Source organism: Staurois parvus, unplaced genomic scaffold (assembly GCF_062004578.1).
Source record: "Staurois parvus isolate SC_StPar_1 unplaced genomic scaffold, SC_StPar_1.0 ptg000050l, whole genome shotgun sequence".
In the NCBI taxonomy this organism is placed as follows: Eukaryota; Metazoa; Chordata; class Amphibia; order Anura; family Ranidae; genus Staurois; species Staurois parvus.
The window spans coordinates 3,023,118-3,045,295 of NW_028317846.1; the positions used below are offsets into that span (position 1 = coordinate 3,023,118).

Sequence of the window (22,178 nt, forward strand, 5' to 3'; positions counted from 1 at the left end):
AGGTTCACCTTTCAGCAGGACATTGACCCTAAACATATATCCAGAGCTACAATGGAATGGTTTAGATCAAAGCATATTCATGTGTTAGAATGGTCCAGTCAAAGTCCAGACCTAAATCGATTTGAGAATCTGTGGCAGGACTTGAAAATGTTTGTTCACAGACGCTCTACATCCAACCTGACAGTGCTTGAGCTATTTTGAATAGAATGGGCAAAAATTTAACTCTCTAGATATGCAAAGCTGGTAGAGACATACCCATAAAGACATCCAGCTGTAATTGTCACAAAAGGTGGTTCTACAAAGTATTGACTCTGGGGGGGCTGAATACAAATGCACACCACACGTTTCAGATAGTTTTTGTAAAAAATTTTGAAAACCATTTATCATTTTCCTTCCACTTTACAATTATGTGCCACTTTGTGTTGGTCTATCACATAAAATCCTAATAAAATACATTTACGTTTTTGGTTGTAACAGGACAAAATGTGGAAAATGTCAAGGGATATGAATACTTTTGCAAGGCACTGTATGTATTTTTGTATTCTGGGGCTTTCTGAATTCCCCCCCCCCCCCCCCAATTTCATCACTATACTTCATGGCTGCTTAAAAATGATCCTTTAATCCACTTGCTGCCACCACTGTAACAATCACTGCTGGTGCAGTAAGAAGCTAAAAGCAAGTTTATAACTGTGACGTTAGCAACATGCTTGTTTGAAATGTATCCTGGCTTTGTTCTATGTAGGTAGGTGTGTAGCCTTAAAGGCAAGTAATTACTTCTAAATATTCATTGCAGAGAGATTCAATATACATTGATTACCTTGTGCTTTGTGTATAATGGTGTGTAATTGTTTGCGCAACATTATAATAAAAGGAAAAAAATACTTATTGCTTTATCTTGTATACTTTATTTTGAAGCTCCATATACAGAGCTGTACAGCTGTAAATCAAAAAAATTCAAAAAGAGCCAGAGGAAGATGGTTTGCAGTCCACCTTTTTCTCAGAAGAAAAGTGATTGTGGCAAGTATTTAGTTTTGTTTTCAGTGATGCCTGTACACTCTTGGGCTTTTTCCCATTAGGTTTTTTTTTTTTTTCAACCAGCAAAAACAAGTCTACATATTCGATGTGGATAGGGGAATGTTTTTGCTGTCCTGTTGTAATCTGATAGCAAGTATACTTCCCTGACATCAGAATGCACTGATCAGCTCTGCTGTAGTCTAGGTTTCATTATTGGCAGTTAGGAGGAGAGAGAGTGGAACCTCTGATTCTCAATGAAGTTCCGCTTTAAGTAGATTTTTTTTTTTTTTTTGTTACTTCAAAGTTATTAGGAAATATCCCACCACTTTAATGGTTATTGCTTGAGACATTTCTTTTTGAAGAAACCAATTTACTTGAATTAAATGTTGGTGTTAGCATGTTCTAATGAAAACGGAATTTCATTGTAATTTTCCTTTCTTAATAGACTCCTTGGCAGAATATGTTTGGGAGCGAATTAGCCTAAAAAAAAACAAGTGAGGGATGCCAAAATAAAGTGAGCTTTCAGTCATAGCACTTAGCCAATAAAAATTAACAGTATAAGGAAACAAGCTATCCATTTGACCAGCAACGTACCTGTACATCGCTGGACTTCAAGTGGTTATACCAGGATGATGCCCATAGCTGCAAGTATCATCTCGGTAACGTTTTTTAGAACTGATGGTAGGCTCTTTTAAAAGAAATCTGGATTGCTATTACAAGCAGCTGGAGGGGAAGCCTCCACCCCTTCCCCCCTTTCCAGCCGCTTTCCGTGGCTTTAACTGGCTGTCCTGTTCCATCGGAATACCTGAACGACCAACCGTTGCTTCCGCTGGCTGATCATAGAGCTGACCGGTTGTCTTGGTGTGATCAAATTCTTTTAAGAGCAGAAGAGGGTTTTGAGATCTTGTCGACCCCAGATCTCTCCATAAAGAGTATCTGTTACATGCCTATTGCTGTCACAAGGGATGTTTACATGCCTTGTGACAGCAATAAAAGTGTTTAAAAAACAAAAAAAATATTAAAATGACAGTGTGAAAAAAAACAAAACGTTTTTGAATGCTCAAAGGGCAAACGCACACTTCGGTCCCGTACATTCGCAAGCAGCAATTGTCACACACATGCGATGTATCACCGCGAACGTCAGGCCATGGGCATTCTAGTACCAGTCGTCCTCTGTAAAGCAAACATGGTGACGGTGACCTGTAAGGGACTTTAAAACGTTGTCTATGGATATAAAATTTTTTGTCGTTTTGTCACTGTGGGTGGACGCAGTTTTATAACGTGACATGTTTGGTATCTATTTGATCGGTGTCACATAATCTTTTATATTTTAACAAAAATTAGGTTATGTAAAAAAAATAAATTCCCCCCCAAAAAACCGCTGCGCAAAAACCGTGTGACATAGAAAATTGCAACACCCACCAATTTATTCCCTAGGGCCTTTGTTTTACAAATGAATGTTTGGGGGTTCTTAGAATTTTTCTAGCAAAAAGTACCAGAATAGGCTTTGGTCTTTAAGTGGCTATACAACACAATGAGACAGAAGACCGTTAATGGAAGATGTAACTCCAGAGAACACGTCTCCACTGCTGTAGAGTCCAGTGGCGGCGTGATTTACACCACTGCATCCGACGCCTTGTATTGCACTTAGTGATGTAAAGTTTGGATGCAGCTTCTTGGCCATGGAAAACTATTCCATGAAGCTCTCTATGCACTGCTGTGCTAATCTGAAGTCCACACGATGTTTGGAAGTCTCTAGCTATTGACTGTGCAGACAGTTGGCGACTTCTGCGCACTGTGGTCTTCACCATGCGCTGACACCGCTCGGTCATTTTACATGGCCTAACAGTTCTTGGTGGAGTTCCTCTTTCCAGTTGCTTCCACTTTGTTATAATTCCTCTAACATTTGACCGTGGAATATTTTGTAACAAGGATATTTCACGGATGGTTTTATTGCACAGGTGGCAACCTATCACGGTACCACGCTTTAATTCACTGAGCTCCTGAGAGTGACCCATTCTTTAACAAATGTTTGTAGAAGCAGTCTGCATGTCTAGGTGCTTGATTTTGTACACCTGTGGCCATGGAGATGATTGGGACACCCAAATCCAATGATTTGGAGGGGTGTCCCAATACTGTTGGCAATATACTGTATCTTAGTCCTGCTGGTTCTGCTATAGAGAGTAACAAAAATGTCCTAAATATCGAGGCAAAGCTTTAGCATGTGAGCATGCTTGAAGTATCCTAGACCTCTTCCACAGGGCAATCAAAACCACCTACTGGACTTCCCGGATCGCAGAGGCAGGAACACAGCTGCTGTATCCACGCTAGGCACACTTAATAGCCACCCACTGAGAGTAGGGCTTCTGGCTAATACAAACGCCAGCTGATGGCAGGGCCCATACTCCAGGTGTTGATTTTCTGCATATGTGTATCATAACAGTACCCTGCTGATTTCTGAGGACATGGTGATAACTCGAGTTGTCCTGTTGAAGCTGGATTTCTCCTGGATGGCATATGACGCCACTTGTTTCCGCACAGCTGCTTCCACAATATACCTGGCCACTGATGGCATCAAAATGGTAGGGAAAAAGCCAGACATCAAGGGTTATGAGGAGGACAATTTAAAAATGCGCCCTTTGGCTCAGCCTAAAAATGTATGGAAGTGGGGTCTTATGGGGTAGGGGCAATGTTGGAGCTACCCAAACACCTTCTGCCATTGAGTTTGTCATGAAAATTGATTCTTAGTTAGCACCAGAGTGTTTACATATTCTGAACAATCATTAGAAGTATTACAATGCTCAGCATAAATGAGTATACCCTACAAGATTTGTCAGAACAACAAAATCCCAATTAACAATTCAACTGCAGTTTAGGCTAATGGTATCCAGCATAAGGTTTATTATCAAAGGACGTTACTGAACAAAACTCCTTCCCATTTTACGCTGTCAGTAATGGCACCTCATGGAAGAGAAATGTCACAAGGCACGAGAAAGAAAATAATTTCTTTACGCAAGAAAGGTAAAGGCTACAAGACGATTAGAAAAGCTTTTCTTATCAGTCAGAATACTGTAGCAAAAGTGATACAAAAATTTAACAAAGATGGAACTGCAACCATCTCACAGAGTTGTCCAGATTGTCCACGGAAATTAACACCTTGACAGGAGCATCTACTGATTAAAAGGGTTGAAGGAAATCGCCATGCAAGTTCACTGCTGTTAGCTAAAGAAGTAGAAAGCCAAACTGGGGTGATGGTTTCCCGTGGCACAATTTCACTGCAGAGGAATGGCATGCATGTGTGTCGTACACGAAGGACGCCTCTGCTAAACCCTATGCACAAAAAAGCCCACCTAGAATTTCCCAGTGCCCATGCTGAAAAGAAGACTACTGGCACTCTGTACTCTGGAATGATGAGACCAAGATGAATGTTTTTGGCACGGATGGCTTCCAAACTGTATGCCGTTGCAAAGGTGAGGAGTACAAAGAGCAATGCATGGTGCCTACAGTGAAACATGGTGGTGGCAGTGTCCTTCTGTGGGGCTGCTGGTGCTGCTAGTGTCGGGGAGCTGCATTTCATTGATGGTATCATAAATTCACAGATGTACTGCTCTATATTAAAAGAGAAGATGCTACCATCACTCTGTGTCTTTGGTTGTCGTGTACTTTTCCAACATGGCTGTGATCCAAAACACAATTCTAAGGCCACTGTTGTGTTTCTGAAGAACAGGGTGAAAGTGATTCAGTGGCCAACTATGTCTCATGATCTGAACCCAATCGAACACCTATGGGAAATTTTGAAGACCGGTTGAGCATCACTCTCCATCTGGTATCCAGGCTCTAAAAGAGGTCGTTCTTGAATGGAAAAAAACAGCTGTTGCAATATGTTGCCAACTTGTTCATTCCATGCCTAGAAGACTTGTTGCTGACCTTACAAATCATGGAGGTCATACAAAATACTAGATGGAGTAGTTTTTATTGAGGGGTGTATTCATTTTTGCATCAACAAATTTTGAGTAAAACTGAAGAATTTGTAATTTACGTTATTATTAACCTTACTTTCATGTAATGAGCTAAACAAATGTTCTATAAAACTCAGTTTTGTCAAAATTTTGGAAATTGTTCTAGTGTTCATTGAGATATTGATTAAAACCTTACTTTTCAAAAGGGGTGTACTATTTTATGCTGAGCACTGTATAAAACAAGCCATCATTAATTTAAGTAGTTTCAGGCTTTGTCCAGAAATAATATTCAAAGTTTGCAACAGGGGCACTGGAATTGTAATATTCTACCCAATTTTTTTTTTCCACCAGAATCATTCCAGACTGCCAGCTTTCCTTTAAAACACACAACAGATGTTACTAAAACATAAACATTACTTCATAGTCTGTTGTGATCTTTCAGAATGAATTGCTGCACAGTTCTAGCATCCGGATAGCTTAATTTCCTAACAAGTGTTTTTTTTTTTTTTTTTTTGCAGACAACGTGGAACTTGTTTGCCTCAGCCACATTGTTAATCCTTGCAGCATGTACATTCACCGTATGTCTCAAAACAAGCAGCTTATCATGCTTGAGCGGAGCTTATCTACACTGTGCCGCATATGCAGCAATTGTTCCCCCTGCGACATTTTGGAGCTAGGTGAATATATTTCTTTTTACTGGAATGGTTTGTAAGATGTCATTGTTGCACTATGTGGGTAAAAAATAGCTATAAAGACAGGTACTCAAGCATAAACGGTGTTGTAAAATATACTGTTAATGAAAAAAATTTGTGATGCAAATAAATGTGAATCTTTATCCAGAAACCTTTGAAGCCTATAAAGTTTTGCAATAAGTCTCATTAGAAGAAAATGCATTAATAACTCCTTTTTTTTCTTTGGATCTTTGAACTCTTTGTTACAAATCCTTTCACCAAATGTCCAGCCTCACACTAGTGTTCTACCAGTGAACTTGCCAAAGTTAATTGATGTTAATATTTCAAAGGTCTCAATCACTTTATAGATGCTAATGAGCTTCTTTAGAGCCACCATATCGCTAAAGCCCAGTACGCACTTGCCGATAATTGGCCAGTTCAGTAGCGGCAGGGAGATTTTTGGTGCATGTGTTCAGCTTTTTGTCCTACCGATGCTAGTCTAGTGACTGGCTTCTGTTATATGAGCATGAGGGGGGGATGTTGATGCAGCGATCTGTCAATTTTTCTATTAAACCCGCTGGTTGAACAAAAAAAAAAAACACAACCTGAAAGCGTGTTCCCAGCCTTGGCTCTGGCTGTATGCATATACGCAGCCACTCAGCTCGTGGGCCTTAAGGCTGAGGTGCTACATATGTTGAGCCCTGTTTAAAACAACTTACCGTGCTGAGAGCGTGCTCCCTGCATGCTCCCAGCACTGTAGCTGGCAAGGAATGGTAAAATCCTGTGCAGGCGGAGCCTCACACAACCCTGGTTTTTTAACATTTTGACAGCTAGTGGGAGGAGAAGACTCCCGCTAGCTGTCAAAGCAGGGAGGAGTAGGGCAGGTTTTTTCATAACATGTTACACTCTGAATATGGGTGTAGCATATAACATGCATGAAAGATGAACATATCTTTAAAGCGGAGCTCCACCCAAAACAGGAAGTTCTGCTTTAAGGACTGCTCCCCATTAAGGATTGGCACCTTTGGGGGGCGGGGGGGATCAGGTACCCGAGTTTGACAGGTATCCGCTCCCACTTCCAGTCCGATCGCCTAGGTGTTCGGAAGCGGAAGGTGTCCTCCGTCCCTCCCTATAGTTTTTTGGGACATGTGACAGGTCCAAGAAAACTACAGGAGCATTCATGAAGCACAGCGCTACTCGCTCATGCGCAGTGGGTACCCGGCTGTGAAGCTGCAAGCTGTCACTGCCGGGTGCCCACACTAAAGATGCCGGCCTCCTGGAATACAGGATGGCCAGTGAAACGAGCTGTGAGGGACACACAGAGGGACAGTTAAGTGGCTGGCTGTTTTTTTAAAAGTCAGCAGCTACCGTTTTTGTAACTGCTGACTTAACTGCTGACTTTTATTTTTTGACGGGGTGTGTGGAACTCTGCTTTAAAGTGTTGCTAAACCCACAGCAGTAAAATCAGTCTGTATATGCAGTAAAGCATGCTTTTTATACTCCCTGTGGAACCTAAGGGATTAATCCTCTGCATTGTGTAAAAAGGCTGTTTCATTCCTATTTTCTCTGCCCCTCCTCTTGTTCAAATGCCCACCAATTAGACAGACTGAACACGTAGCCACATTGTGATGGAAGGTAGGCAGGATAGAACACAGAGTAGATGGCAAATGCACAAAGCTTTATTGAGGCAAACAGATGACAGTCACTGAATAGGGAAGTTCACAGGGAGGGTGAATACGCCAGTAAAGGGCGACAAGGAGGGGCCAACACACTTAAAGTCCAACACCGAGAGCCAAGGAAGAGTCTCTGTAGCAACTGTAATCCAACAGGGGGGTGAGGTGAGTCTCTGTAGCAATTGTAACCCAACGGGGAGTGCGGGGGGTCAGCACAGGAACCGTTCAAGTGAAGCAGGGAGAGAGCATGTACTCACGGATCCGACAGAGTGCCTGGTCTTCCACTGGGGGTCTCTAGATCCCTATGGCTAGCAGGCAGTCTTCCCTTGTTCTGGGGTTCTCTGGATCCCTGGTGCCTAGCAGGCAGTCTTCCCTTGTTCTGGGGTTCTCTGGATCCCTGGTGCCTAGCAGGCAGTCTTAGGCAGGCTTGGGTCTCTGCAGAGTCTGGCCACGAAGGTCTCTACCGCAGCTGGGGCTCCTTCAGTGGCTGCACAGCGGTGAATACCCCGGGAGCGCCCGGCATTAGCTTCTTAAGCTGATGTCGGACTCCCCCTAGTCGCCTAGGCAACCAGGGCGGGCCGGAGCTGGCATGCCTCGTTGCCCGGCAACGAGGCACGCCCCCTGGGCAGGGGCCGTGCCACTGTGAATGCGGTCTTTGTCCAGGGACATCTGCAAGTGCGGGAACTTCCCGTACACACGCTGCGGTTGTCAGGGCTTGCGCGGCTCCAGCCTTTAGCAGGGATGCCTTTCATCTCTGCATGAGGTAAGAGGGGCCGCACCTCTCGTCCTAAGGCTCAGCTTCAAAGAGCTGCGCCGGGAGAGCAGGTGGGGGGGGGACGGGACGACAGGGACTGCAATGACAGAGCAGGGGGGCTGAGAGGGGGAAGCAGCTGTGACACACATGCACATTTTCAGTTTAATGTGTATTGCTACACAGGTTGTTTTTTTTTTTTTGGGAGATTGCATGTGATCAGCACAGGGCCAATCGGCACTGTCCAGACAGAGGGTCAAGGGTTTCACATTCTCCTACAGCAGAAAAAAAGACTCTTATGAGCTTTAACCAGTGCTCTGCTGAAGTCACAAGACTGCTCTAACTGCTGATGAGAAAAGGTATTTCTCATTTTATGTTTACTAAAATAATTGCACTTCCATGTTCTGTGTACTGTGGGAGACCAGATATAGTGAATGCAGGATCATGGGTTTAGTAACACTCTTAAAAATAAAAAAGCAAAAACAAAAGGATAACACAAAAAAAAAATTTGCACCTTTCTTTTTTTTTTTTTTTTTTTAATCCACAAAACGAATAATACTGTTTTTGCCCGATAATTTTTGGCTGCCTCTTTATTGGTTTATCACAAGTTATGTAGATTTGTCAAGGAATGGAGCTGATGCACAAAATACAAAACTATATGCTCCCTTACTGTTTCCTGTTATCCCTATAATTTGTAAGCATATTTCAGTTCAAATGATATAGCTACCTGAAAATCGGCACAAATCTTTAATCATTGATAATACATAAAAAAAAATTCTGCATGCAAAAATTGTACAATCGAAATTCAGAAATATAAATACATCTGGTAAAATAAGTATTGAATATGTCACAATTTTTCTATGTAAATATATTTCTAAGGGTGCTGTTGACATTAAATTTTCACCACATGTCGGGAACAACCTATGCAATCCTATATATTCAGAGAAACCAAAACAAGTTCAGAAATTAAGTTGTGTAATAAAATGGAATGGCACAGGGAAAAAGTATTGAACACGATAACTGAAATATATCTAATACTTCATACAAAATCTTTTGTTGGTAATGACAGCTCCAAGACACCCCTTGAATAGAGAAACTAGTTGCATGCATTGCTCAGGTGTGATTTTTGCCCATTCTTCCACACAGTCTGCAAATCTTGATGGCCATTGGCCGTTTTATGAACTCTGATCTTTTAGTTCTTTCCATCTATTTTCTGTTGGATTCAAGTCAGGTGATTGGTTGGGACTTTCTAGCAGCTTTATTTTTGTTTTTTGAAACCAATTGAGAGTTTCCTTGGCTTTGTGTTTGTGATCATTGTCTTGCTGAAATGTCCACTCTTGTTTCATCTTCGTCATCCAGGTAGATGTCAGCCGATTTTTATCAAGAATGTTTTGGTACTTTTTTCCATTCATCCTTCCTTCAATGAGATAAAGTTTGCCAGTACAATATGCTGATAAACAGCCCCAATCCAAAATGGTTCCCTCCTTAAAACTTCACTGTTGGCATGGTGTTTTTGGGGTGATGTGCAGTGCCATTTGATCTCCAAACATGGTGTGTATTATGGCATCCAAAGAGTTCAGTTTTGGTCTCATCTGACCAGACTATATTCTCCCAGTATTTCACAGGCTTGTCTAAATGTTCTGCAGCAAACTTTAAACAAGCTTCAACATGCTTTTTCTTCAGCAATAAAGTCTTGCTTGGTGAGAGTGCACACAGGCCATGGCAGTTGAGTGCATTACTTATTTTCTTTGAAACCGTTGTACCTGCTATTTCTAGGTCTTTCTGAGGCTTTCCACAAGTGGTCCTTGGCTTTTATACAACTCTTCTAATATATCTTTTGACTCCTCTGTCAGAAATCTAGCAAAGATCATCTGGTTTTGGCCACTTTATGGTGAAATGATCTTTCCACTTCCGGATTATGGCCCCAAACAGTGTTCACTGGAACATTCAGAGGTTTAGAAATCCTTCTGTAACCAATGCCATCACTTTGTTTTGCAGCAAGAAGGTTGTGAAGGTGTAGAGAGCTCTTTGATTTTACACATTGTGAGATGTTTGTGTGACACCTTGGTAATGCGACACCTTTTTATATGCCATCTGTTGAGTCTGAACCAGCTGATATTAATTTGCATTGACAAGGAGTAGTATTGCTTTCTAATTACTGATAGATTTCAGCTGGTGTCTTGGCTCTCCATGCCTTTTTGCGCCTCACAATCTCCATGTGTTCAATACTTTTTACCTTTAAATAAGTAAAACAGTGCAGCGCTAAGATTATGAATCAAAATAAGAGACGGTATGAGTGATAAAATAGTATTAAAAGTTCAATATAAACAACAGTCTGTGAGACTATAAAGTGTCAGGTGACTGGTTAAAAATTGATGGTGGTGCTCCGTGAATAATGGCAGAATTACGCACTCACCAGATGCGTAATAATTATACGCATTAAGTATCACATCCAGAGGTTTCCTCATCAGATATAGGTCTGGTTAAGGTTAACGCTACAGTAGTTAGTTAGCGGATGATGTCACAACTCTCTAGTTGAGCCCCATTATCAGGCTTGTGCAACTAAATATAATAACCATAAGTTTGCAGTCGTGTTTGAAAATAAGGGTTATAAAGTTATTTAAACAGTGATTTATCGTATGGAGCTTGTTTAAACGCAGTGGGGAAGCAGTGGTTTAAAGAACATTATTTTCTGCATAACCGATTTTAAAAATAGTCATAACAGTGCTAGGGCATCATACAGTACATCATTTATAGCAAATTGTGGATGACGTAGGGTATTCACACAATTCAGTCACACTTAGACAAGTGAATGAAAGGACAAAGTAGCGGATTCTCTATAACTTAGTTCTTTAGACCTAATTTGTTTTAAAAATAACTCTGTAATTCTGCTATGTTGTAAATAGGAGAAATTATAGCTTTTCAAAGTTTAAAACACCATTCCTGGTACCGTGGAAGGATTACTGAGCTGATTCCATTAGAGACTAAATATGTACAGAAACCTTGTGGCCCAGCAAGATATCGGGTTGAAGATATTTCACGTGTAACAATTTTCCTGCTTGACCATGGAAACTCTGAGATATTCATTGTAACAAGGTAGGTTTTGTTTTGTATTTGATCGCATAACCTTTTTGAATTAATTTAAAGGGAGTCTGTGAGTACAGATATACTGGATTTTTTTGACCTTGCAAGATCCTGGGATAACTTTTTTTTATTATTGTTGACTCACTGCTTATGGAGTTATGCTAGACATGTATATTAAATGTATAAGGTATCTGACATACACATGCTCATTGTGGGCCAGTGACTAGCATGCAATGTTGGACCTATATTTTCCTACACATTTCTGGGTTAGCAATGTATTCTTGTTAGAGATACACACTGTATAAATAGGTTGACTCATATGTAAATGTTTGCCCAAATGAGGATTGGACACTTGTTAAAGGGAAAAGCTACCCCCAGTGGCTTTACCTTGCAGCCTATTCAGCTTAGCTTCTTCTCTGTTGTGGAAGGGCATCTTTTCACAGCTGTTGAATTTCGGCTTTGAGTGAAAATTCTTTAATCATTCAGCTGCTCGTAATTTTTTTTTTTTTTCTAAATCATGGTAGTCAACGAAATCAGCTAATGAGTGCATTAAAAGGCGCACTTCCCAGCAACAGCTCCTCTTTTGAAGATAGCAGAGGCATGCTATCGGTTGCTTACATCTATGTTTTTGTTTAACAAAAAAGTTTCTTAGTGCAAGTCTGGTACGCCGTTGAATAAAAGGTATAATTGCTCTCTCTCCTGTTTTACAAAATGAACACGACACATCCACTGTGTACTGCAGGAAGACATTTTTAATAATTATGAATAGCCGAATTAAGGTCTGGCAGAGACCACAGCGGGCAAGGGGAGGAGCAAAAGGGAGAAGAGAAATGAAGAGAAGGAAAAAAAAATAATTTGGGTTGTTAGACTATGGAGGGAGATGTGGAGGAGCATGAAAATACCGCCCACTAGAAAGAAATGGAAAAATATACAAAGTAACAGTACAGGGATCAAAATTTCAAGTCCTGACCTACTAGCCAGGCTTTAAGAGTTACTCACCACCAGTTGCCACACCCCTAATTACGCCCCTAAACACGCTCATAAATTATTTCTTGAAATGACACTGTTAAAGGTTACCCAAATTACATCAGGGCCTCCAATGTCCTCAACACTCCATCATACTTAGGCCATGCACCGCATACAACCATAATGCCCCATAATCCTTCACTCACCAAACCATAACTCTACCAAGCATATCCTACCTACTATCCAACCCAGCAGTACCTCAAATGCCCGATAATCTACCACCCATAATAACCACATCATCCTGCACCTGTCCAAACCACCCACACTTGTATTTTTACACTTTATTATTTTATTATTATACAGGATTTATATAGCTCCAATGTACACAGACACATGTATGTATACACACCGAAACATGCACACACATAGAAATATGTACACACGCGCACAGAGACACATGTACACACACGTACATACATACATATAGACACGTACTGATACATGTACATGCACACAGACATATGCACACACAGACATCTGTACACGCACACACTCTCTCACACACAGATACATGTACACACAGACGTGTGTGTGTGTGTGTGTCTATATATATATATATATATATATATATATATATATATATATATATATATATATATATATATATATATATATATATATATATATATATATATATATATATACACACACACACACACACACACACACACACACACACACACACACACACACACACACACACACACACACACCAACAGATACATGTATATACACATGTACATTCTCCTACAGATACATGTACATACACCCACATGTACACACACATATATACATGTACATACACCCACATGTACATACAGACACATGTACATACACACAGACACATCTACGTACACACACACACACAGGTACATGTACATACACACAGGCATGTACAGACACACGTGTACACACACATATATGTACATACGTACACAGACACGTACGTACATACACATACATACACGTATACATACACACACGTACAGTCCGTACATACACACATGTACAGTATCTCACAGAAGTGAGTACACCGCTCGCATTTTTGTAAATATTTTATTATATCTTTTCATGTGACAACACTGAAGAAATGACTTTGCTACAATGTAAAGTAGTGAGTGTACAGCTTGTATAACAGTGTAAATTTGCTGTCCCCTCAAAATAACTCCACACACAGCCATTAATGTCTAAACCGCTGGCAACAAATGTAAGTACACCCCTAAGTGAAAATGTCCAAATTGGGCCAAAAGTGTCAATATTTTGTGTGGCCACATTATTTTCCAGCACTGCCTTAACCCTCTTGGACATGGAGTTCACCAGAGCTTCACAAGTGGCCACTGGAGTTCTCTTCCACTCCTCCATGACAACCTCATGGAGCTCGTGGATGTTAGACCTTGCGCTCCTCCACCTACCTTTTGAGGATGCCCCACAGATGCTCAATAGGGTTTAAGTCTGGAGACATGCTTGGCCAGTCCATCACCTTTACCCTCAGCTTCTTTAGCAAGGCAGTGGCCAGGGGTATATTCCAGAATGGGAACACAGTCATGTGAACCAAAGAAGGGTTCAGTCACACAGACTGAGAGGGGTTCAGTTCAAGAAGTAAACTGAAGATTTAGAATGAAAAAGCACTCCTTTCTAAAGAGACAGTCCACTTCCCACGCAAGATGTATGGGAGCACATACATAGATCAATGCAGTGCAGTACTGTAACCAAAATATCAATAGGAGAATATAGAATCTGAGAGAGAGGGATCTTAAAATCTGGCTGCTCTGTTTCCCTAAAAAGTCTTCCACATTAGTTTTTTTAGGTACTGCTGTAGAAAAGGCAGTTCCTCTGCTTATGGTGTGATTTTATGGAGAGGCACGCAGAAGAGAAGACACAGATTTTTCCTTCAAAATGTGCTAGGATTTCAAGCAGTGCTTTTTTTTTTTTTTTTTTTTTTTTTTTTTTTAATGCAGCCCATCTCCCATGGTCTGGAAATGGGAACCTACCATACATGTTATCGTATCACTCACACCTTGTATCTGGAGTCCGAGGACCTGATCTCTGACTTGCCCAGGAACTGCAGAGATCCTACTTAACCGCAAATACCACCTGAAATAGGGCAAATCAGTCAGCAGAGCACATTCATGCAAAGGACAATAATAGGTAACAGATGGTATGGAAAGGAAAAAGAAAAGAAGAAATTTAAAAGTCATGATTCTAGGAAAGTGTACTTTTCCATTATATCGACTTGAAAACACATAAAGCAAAAAGTTAGCTTACCAATGTTGGCAAAATTGACTTCCTGAGTTGTGTTGTCCTGTTCGGTGTCTTACCGATGTGAGTAGATTTTCCCTTTCCAGCTCGACAGACCAAATTGAAGGTGAAACCCAAACTCATGATTTTCAGGACCATTTTGACTGTTGAAGCTAGATTGAAAAGCTGATTTATTTATCATACAAGCATGCAACCTATGTGCAGGAAGAGCAGCACAATACATACTGTTGGATTCAAAAGTCTTGCTCCAACTGGCTGGGAAATCTAATACAATTTCATCTTAAAGTGGGATGGAACGCAATTTTCTAACTTTCTTTTGAAGTTCCATCTCTCTGGTGGAATTTAATTTCTTTACCTCTGTTCTTGTTGTCTACTCCTACTTTTGCTTGCTAAACAGATGAAGTGTGGGAGTGGGTACAGTTTTACTGTGCTGTCCTTACAACTTTGTTTTCCAGTGTCCTAAAGGCAGCTGCAATAACCCAATGTGTGTGAATGTGCTGTGCTGAAAAATAGATGAAGATATATACAAATGTCATATAAAACATTGCAATTAAAATCTTCAGAAAAAATGTGTAAATGTATGTGTATAGAAGTGACAACAATAATTTATCAATTAATATTGATTGTCCTAGTACAGTGGTATTTGTTTATACTACTTGCAGACGGTCTTGAATCTCACACTGGCTGAGGCCATTCAGATGCACCTGTCTGCTTTTTCTTAACGTTGAGTGCATTTTTATAGTTTGAATAAAATGTTTTTTTTCAGCGGTGAGCACTATGGTAAATGGATATTATTTTTGGTCAAATTTATAAAGTAATGTGGTTGTGAAGCCGGGTTTTGTGGTTTCTCTGATTGCATATACAAGATGGAGCAGATTGAAGAATTTCTCTGGGTCCTGCCAACATACTAAATTGATCTTTGTAATGAGGGTCAGTTTCTGGAGGTGAGCTTTCAGCCTCTGAGGGTAGATGGAGGATTGCTCTTCTTCTTCTTTTCCTTTTCCTTTTTTTTTTTTTTTTTTTTTTTTTACTTTAAGCACACTTTCATTGAAAAAGTGAGATCTTGCACTACTGGGCTTTTTTTTCTTCACTTGGGACTACTTTGGGGCAACTTGTGAGTTGTTTTTGGATTAATAGTTTTCTCCTTACGTCTTCCAGGACAGCCCCTTGAGACGTAGAGCTCCTCCAGGTCAGGAAGCACGCCATCCCCTACGCCTTTAAAGGCAGACCTCCAGGCCTCCATCCCCAGTTTTTAGTGTCTCCTGATCCGGAAGGAACACGTTTGGAACCCACGGGGTCTCTGCACTCTCTAAGGGTAGTCGTGGAAGGGTGTGGGCCCAGGGGTTCACTTACCTCCTCCCCGGCGCTATCCTTCCGCGGTGAGTGGAGCTGGCAGTGCTTGGAAGCCTTCATCCCCAGGCGGGGGATCGGTGGTGGCGGGGTCACTTGTAGGGGAGCGGGGGTGTCCGACGGTGAGTTATGGCATCCGCTCCCTTTGGGCCTGATAGACTTATCTCCCCCAGGTGTCCGGTACAGGCGGTCAGAGCGCTGGGTGGGAGGGAACAGGCGGGACTTCCGGTGGGAGCAGCCTTGCGTTCCACAGGCCGGAAGTCTGACGCGACTTCCGGTGGACGAGGCCCTGCCTTCCACGGACCGGAAGTTAGGTCACTTTTGGTGGACGAGGCCCTGCGTTCCACGGACCAGACTGGTTCCAGTCTCCAGAAGAGGCGCAGGCTTCCACTTGGGTGGTCGGTGAGGCGTGAAGACCAGCAGAGGCTGTGTAACCACGCCAGGCAGAACACCATTGATGCGGACCCTTCGCTGCAGAAGTATCCTGGTTCCAGCACCGGCTTCTCTCAGGTAGGCTTGTGGAGGGTCCCCTTTAGCTGACTCTTGGGAGGGTGGTTTCCCCAGTCTCTGGGGGCAGGTGATGGTGGGGCACGCTACAGGTTTCCCCTAGCACAGGTGTGTAGTGGGGTTTATTTTTGGAGCTGAGGGTCCGTATTGTTCTCTATCCATTTTCTTTAGGTTAAGACCCAGGACAGGACCCCGGTTCAGGCCCCCAAGAAAAAGTGTGCAGTGTGCTCGGCTAAGTTGGGGTCTGCGTGTGAGAAACCCTTGTGCCGTGGTTGTATTGATGGCCTAGTTAAGGATGAGTCCTTCACGGCCTGCCACAAGGTGTTATCCTCTATCAAGGATAACATGATGGTGACATTTCAGTCCTTTAGGTCACAGTTTGATAGGATGCAGACTCCACTAGTGCCTGGGGCGCAGTCGGCCATAGCTGTAGGGGCAGTCAGGCAGAAAGACCCAGAAGAGGAGGCCCCTCGGTCCCTTCCCTCCTCTCAGGCGGGTTCTGGTTCAGAGGCCGATAACGAGGAGAGTACCGCTTCCAGAAGCTCTAGATATAAATTGGCCCTAGAGGACGTGGACGATCTGCTACATGCGATCTATGAGACCTTGGAGATTGAGGAGGTGGAAGTGTCCTTGTCTAAGCATGACCTCATGTACCAGGGGCTCCATGCTAAGAAGAGCAGAGTTTTCCCAGTTCATGGTTCTTTGACACCATCAAGCAGGAATAGGAAAATCCAGAAAAAAGCCCTTCTTTAGGGGCTCTGAAAAGAAGATTTCCGTTTGAGGATGCATCTCAACCTTGGAACAAGGTTCCAAGATTGGATGCTCCTTTATCCAGGATTTCTAAGAGGATGGATCTAGCCTTCGAGGATATGGGGACCTTAAAGGATCCCATGGACAAGAGAGGTGAGGTCCTGCTACGTAGGGCAAGGGAGTCTTCTTCCGTTAGCTTTAAACCAGCCTTGTCTGCTACCTGTGTGGCCAGAAATTTAGAATGCTGGCTTACCCAGTTACAGAACCATCTAGCGGCAGGAACTTCTAGGCAGCAGATTTTGAAATCTATGCCTTTACTTTTCAAAGCGGCTGGCTTTTTGGCAGACGCCTCGGCGGAATCTGTTAAGCTGGCTGCAAGATCTTCGGCCCTTGTTAATTCAGCCAGGCGGGCCTTATGTAAAACCTGGGCAGGGTATTCAGCGTCTAAATTACGCCTTTGTCCCTTGCCTTTCTCGGGATAATCTTTCTGGCCCTGGTTTGGAGGAGGCCCTCGAACGTATGGCCGACAAAAAGCCTTCCCGGAAAGTAAAAAGAGCATTTCCCAGGAAGAGTTTTTGTCCAAAATCCCAGATGCCACAGGGTAGAGAAAGTCAGCCCAAGAAGCATTGGACAGGGCATAAGAACGGGAAAAGGGGGGATTTTATTCAAGGCTCCTCCAAGTCACAATGACTTAAGCATCGCGGTGGGGGGGAAGGTTGGGGTCCTTTCTCCCTCAGTGGGCATTTATCTCCCCTGACCCCTACATTTTGGACCTGATTCAGAGGGGTTACAAGCTGGAGTTCGTTTCCTGTCCTCCAAGCAAGTTTTTGGTCACCAGTCTTCACAAAGACCGGGAAAAGGCTCAGGCTCTGTGCTGTCTGATTGGGGATCTAGTAGACCAGAGGGTCCTAGTTCAGGTTCCTCAGAGCGAACTGTGTTTGGGGTGTTGTTCCCACGTATTTGTCGTGGGAAAACCCTCGGGCAGGTTTCGGCTGATTTTGAACCTTCGACCTCTGAATCAGGCCCTGAGATACAAACATTTCAGGATGGAGTCAATTTATTCTGTAAAGAATATCCTCTTTCAGAATTGTTTTATTACCACACTAGACCTAAGGGACGCATATTTTCACGTCCCCATTCATCGAGCAAGCCAGAAATACCTAAGGATAGCGGTAAGGATGGGTTCGCAGGTTTTCCACTGGCAGTGTCAGGCCTTGCCCTTCGGGCTGGCATCGGCACTGAGGATTTTTACCAAGGTGTTGGCGGAGGCCTTAGTGCCCCTGAGGATGGGGTCTATCACGATTGTTCCTTATTTGGACGATCTTCTTTTTGTGGCCAAATCTTATCAGCAATAGGCCAAGGAGCTGCGGGTGGCTCAAGATCTCCTTCAGGGGGGGTGGGGGCGCATGCGCGACCAGGGACGATGGCGGTCGCCTAATTGCTGAGCTCCGCTCATCCCCGGCCAGCACGGACTCACCCGTCGCGTGTCTCTGCTCTCTTTCCGCTCCGCGTGAGTCCCACTCCTTTGGCACCCGGCCTGGCACCAGGGAAAGGCTCTCATGGGGAAGATAAGGCGCTGGAAGCCCTCCTCCCCGCAGCCGCAGGATCCGCGGCTCTCACCGCTCCGGCGGTTTCTCTCAAGGCCGCAGTCCCCGGCCTCTAGTGATAACAGTAGCCCGGGGAGTGATCCCGGACCCCCAGTGGCCACGGAGGATACTGCACCTTCCTGCAACATGTCACACCTGACAGCCTCTGCCCTGATTCATCCCCAGATGGAGGATTCTGACCCCCAGAATATAACTGGAGGGGCCTTGGATCACCATGCAGCAGGGATTCAGCAACCCTCTACCCAGATTTCCCAGCAGGCTGCATCATCTTCTCTCACACTTGCAGTGTTGGATGAAAAATTGCAAATATTTTTACGCAATATCACCGCATCCATTTCTGCTGAAGTTGGAAAATTGGCCTTGGATTTCAGGGGGGAAATAGCTCAGATTGGAGACCGCACGGATCGATTGGAAAATAAGTTAGATGAATTGGTGCAATACGTTCATGTTTTGGAGGAAGACCACGCATATCTGAAGCACTCCATGTCCCAAATTCAGCTCCAACAAGAGGACTTGGAAAACAGAGAACAGCGCCAAAATATCCGTATCCGCGGTATGTCCGAATCTTTTGCTGACGCTCAATTGCACCGTCACCTGCTGTCCTTCATCGCAACTGCTCCCATGGTTTCAGAGGCTGATTGGCGAATGGATAGGGCTCATCGCTCTTTGGGCCCGAAGCCTGTTGAAGGCACCAGACCACGCGACGTCAGTTTGCTTCCATTTCTTTCAAAGAAAAAAAGCCTTAATAACAGTAGTTCGCCATAAATCCTCTCTGGAATTTAAAGGTGACAGACTCCAACTCTTCTGCGACCTGTCCCTGATTACCCTGGCCAAACGGCGAGCTCAGAATCCGATCACCACACACCTTCAGCAACACCGTGTCCCATATCGGTGGGGGTTCCCCTTTAAGCTGGTCGTATCTAGGGACAATACTCAAGCTGTTCTCCGTGATCTTCCAGAGGCAGACTCTTTCCTAAAACAGCTGGGACTTCCACCTTTGTCAGGTGTCCTCATTGCCATCTACTCCATCACGTCCTTCCGCCACCCCCAACAGAATCTGGACTCCAGTTCGCGGAGGCAGGAAGAGACCCTCATGCACCCCACAACGTCCATGTCTTCCTCGGTCAACCGATCCGCCTGCCTGATGATTTTCTGGGGTGTCCTTCTGTTGTGAATCTGGTGATGATCCTTCCTTCCTGCTTCACACATGGTTTTTCCACAGGCTTTTTTTCTTTGGCCTGCCGAACCCTTGTTGGGTGCATTTTTCACTTTTGGTTTCCATGGCTGGGTTTGACGACCTTCCTGATGTGTCGGATGTGGTGCTGCTCCCGATTTTGTCTACCCATTGGTCTAGATGACCTGGGTCCAGTTGTTGTTTATATCCTCATGGATATCTGTGTCTCCCACTGTGTTTTCTCTTTTTTGTGTTTTAATGTTTCGTGTCCCTACTGTTCTTAGATTTGCCTTATCGATGATATCTCCATTATTCTTTATATGGGTACATTTGCTATTTGTATATTTATCTAATGATGACTTTTCCGGTTATTATCATACAATGTTAATGTAAATCATTTTCCAATATCCAAAAAAATACCCAAATACCTCCCCAGCACTTCTATGTTTATTTGCAGATACGCCATTTTTTCTCCACCGTCACGCTCATTGACTCTGGAAAAGCCTACACCCTTTGAGCGCCTGTGTATTCAGGGCCCACATCAAAAGGGCACAGTCTCCAATACATATAAGCTCCTGCTGGATGTCCCTCCCTTAACTATTGATACCCATCGCTATATGCGTAAGTGGCCCCAGTTTCTCCGCTGTGACATTGACTTGTTGCAGTGGAAGAAAATATGGGAGTACGCATCCAGATCCTCTGTGTGTAGTTTATAAAGAAAATGCTTACAAAATCATAATGTTGTGGTATCGAACCTCTGATGTGCTCCATTCTCGTAACCCGTGTGCTTTTCCTGCCTGCTGGCGCTGCGGGAGGGAAACCGGCTCCCCTTTTCACATTTTTTGGGATTGTAGGCTTATCACTCCCTTTTGGGAAGAGGTTTTGCCTTACTACAGCTGGTTTTACATACCTCTCTCCCTTTTTGAGCCTCTTTATTTTTTATCGGGCCTGCCCTTTCCAGTTCTCTCTAGACCGTTGAGACTCTCCGTGCATATTTTGACGGCGGCCAGGATAATTATTCCAATGAGCTGGCTCTCCTCTACACCCCCCTCAATGTCGACATTATTTAAGATTATTGCAGATATCTAACTGCTTCACACCAATTCTATAATCCTCATTTGGAGCTGTATGGAACCCGTGGGATGTTTACACCTCTGGTCAACCTGCTTGACTTGTGCGGACTTGATCATTCTTCCACTGTTGCCCTATTGTCATTGTATACTATTATTCTTTCTACCCATATTATCATTGATGATCCCTTTGTTTTTCTTTACCTTTTTTCTCTTTAAAATGCCATGTATGTATATACATGGTGAAAAATGTAATAATGTTAATCATAAAAAAAAAAGTCTCCTTCAGGGTCTGGGTTGGCTCGTCAACGGGGACAAATTGGTGTTTACACCCTCCCAGAGAGTAGTTTACCTGGGATACGAGATTTCGTCACTGGAGAGGAAGATTTTCCTTCCCTGGGACAAGGTCATAAAGATGGACCAGACGCTGGCAAGATTACAAAGCAATCGGGCGGTGTCTGTAAGAGAGGTCTCGAGTGGTAGGTCTGATGACGTCTTGTTTTCCGGCGGTCCCGTGTGCAAGGCTCCACCAAAGGCCGCTTCAGGCACTCCTGCTGAGGGTATGGGACGGGGACAGCTCTACATTAGAGCAGGCGGTCCAGCTCCCGTCCAAAGTCAAGAGGTCTCTTTAGTGGTGGCGGAAGGAGGAAAATCTGACCAAGGGACTAGAGTGGGGTCAGCTGGCTCCGCTCATTCTGACAACGGATGCCAGCAGTTATGGTTGGGGAGCCCATCTAGAAAAGTTGACAGCTCAGGGGGAATGGTCTCGAGTGGATTCTTTAACCTCCCCGGCGGTATGATTATTTCAGATTTTTGGTGCTAAAAGCGGTACCATTATTTTGCATGGAAATTTGGCAATTTATATTGTAGGCCTGTAATTCTTAGGAATAACTCACTGAAATCTGCCTGAACAAGAGTCTAGTAAACATCCCGGGTAGGATAAAACTTGAAACACGAAATCATAAATTATAATTTAATAATCATAAAAAATAATATAATACATTTAATTCAATAATATAATCAAACCAAAAACACTAAAATTTGAAATCTAGCGCCAAGTTCGCACATCACTGAGCAAAGATCTCTTGTTTGTTACATCACTGAGCAAAGTCGCAAAATTGTTTTCAGTGTCTGATGACGAATTTCCCCACGAATCATCACTCAATTCTGCAAGTGGTTCTGATTTACTATCGCTGTTCTCTAGCTGGTCTAAAACCACTTTTGACCTAAAGGGACGCTTTTTGGATGCCATGGACGTTTCTCAGTTTCCAGGCAATAAGAAC

At 43.3% G+C, this 22,178-nt stretch overlaps 1 protein-coding gene across 1 annotated transcript in view; it reads left to right on the top strand.

Moving 5' to 3' along the window:
• Nucleotides 1-22,178, top strand: part of RNF17 (ring finger protein 17) — a 458,697-nt gene that overhangs the window by 78,814 nt on the left and 357,705 nt on the right. Inside the window, exons 11-13 of the mRNA XM_089666019.1 lie at nt 916-1,008; nt 5,492-5,650; nt 10,975-11,164. Coding sequence (XP_089522145.1) covers nt 916-1,008; nt 5,492-5,650; nt 10,975-11,164 — 442 coding nt within the window. The remainder of the gene's footprint in view (nt 1-915; nt 1,009-5,491; nt 5,651-10,974; nt 11,165-22,178) is intronic.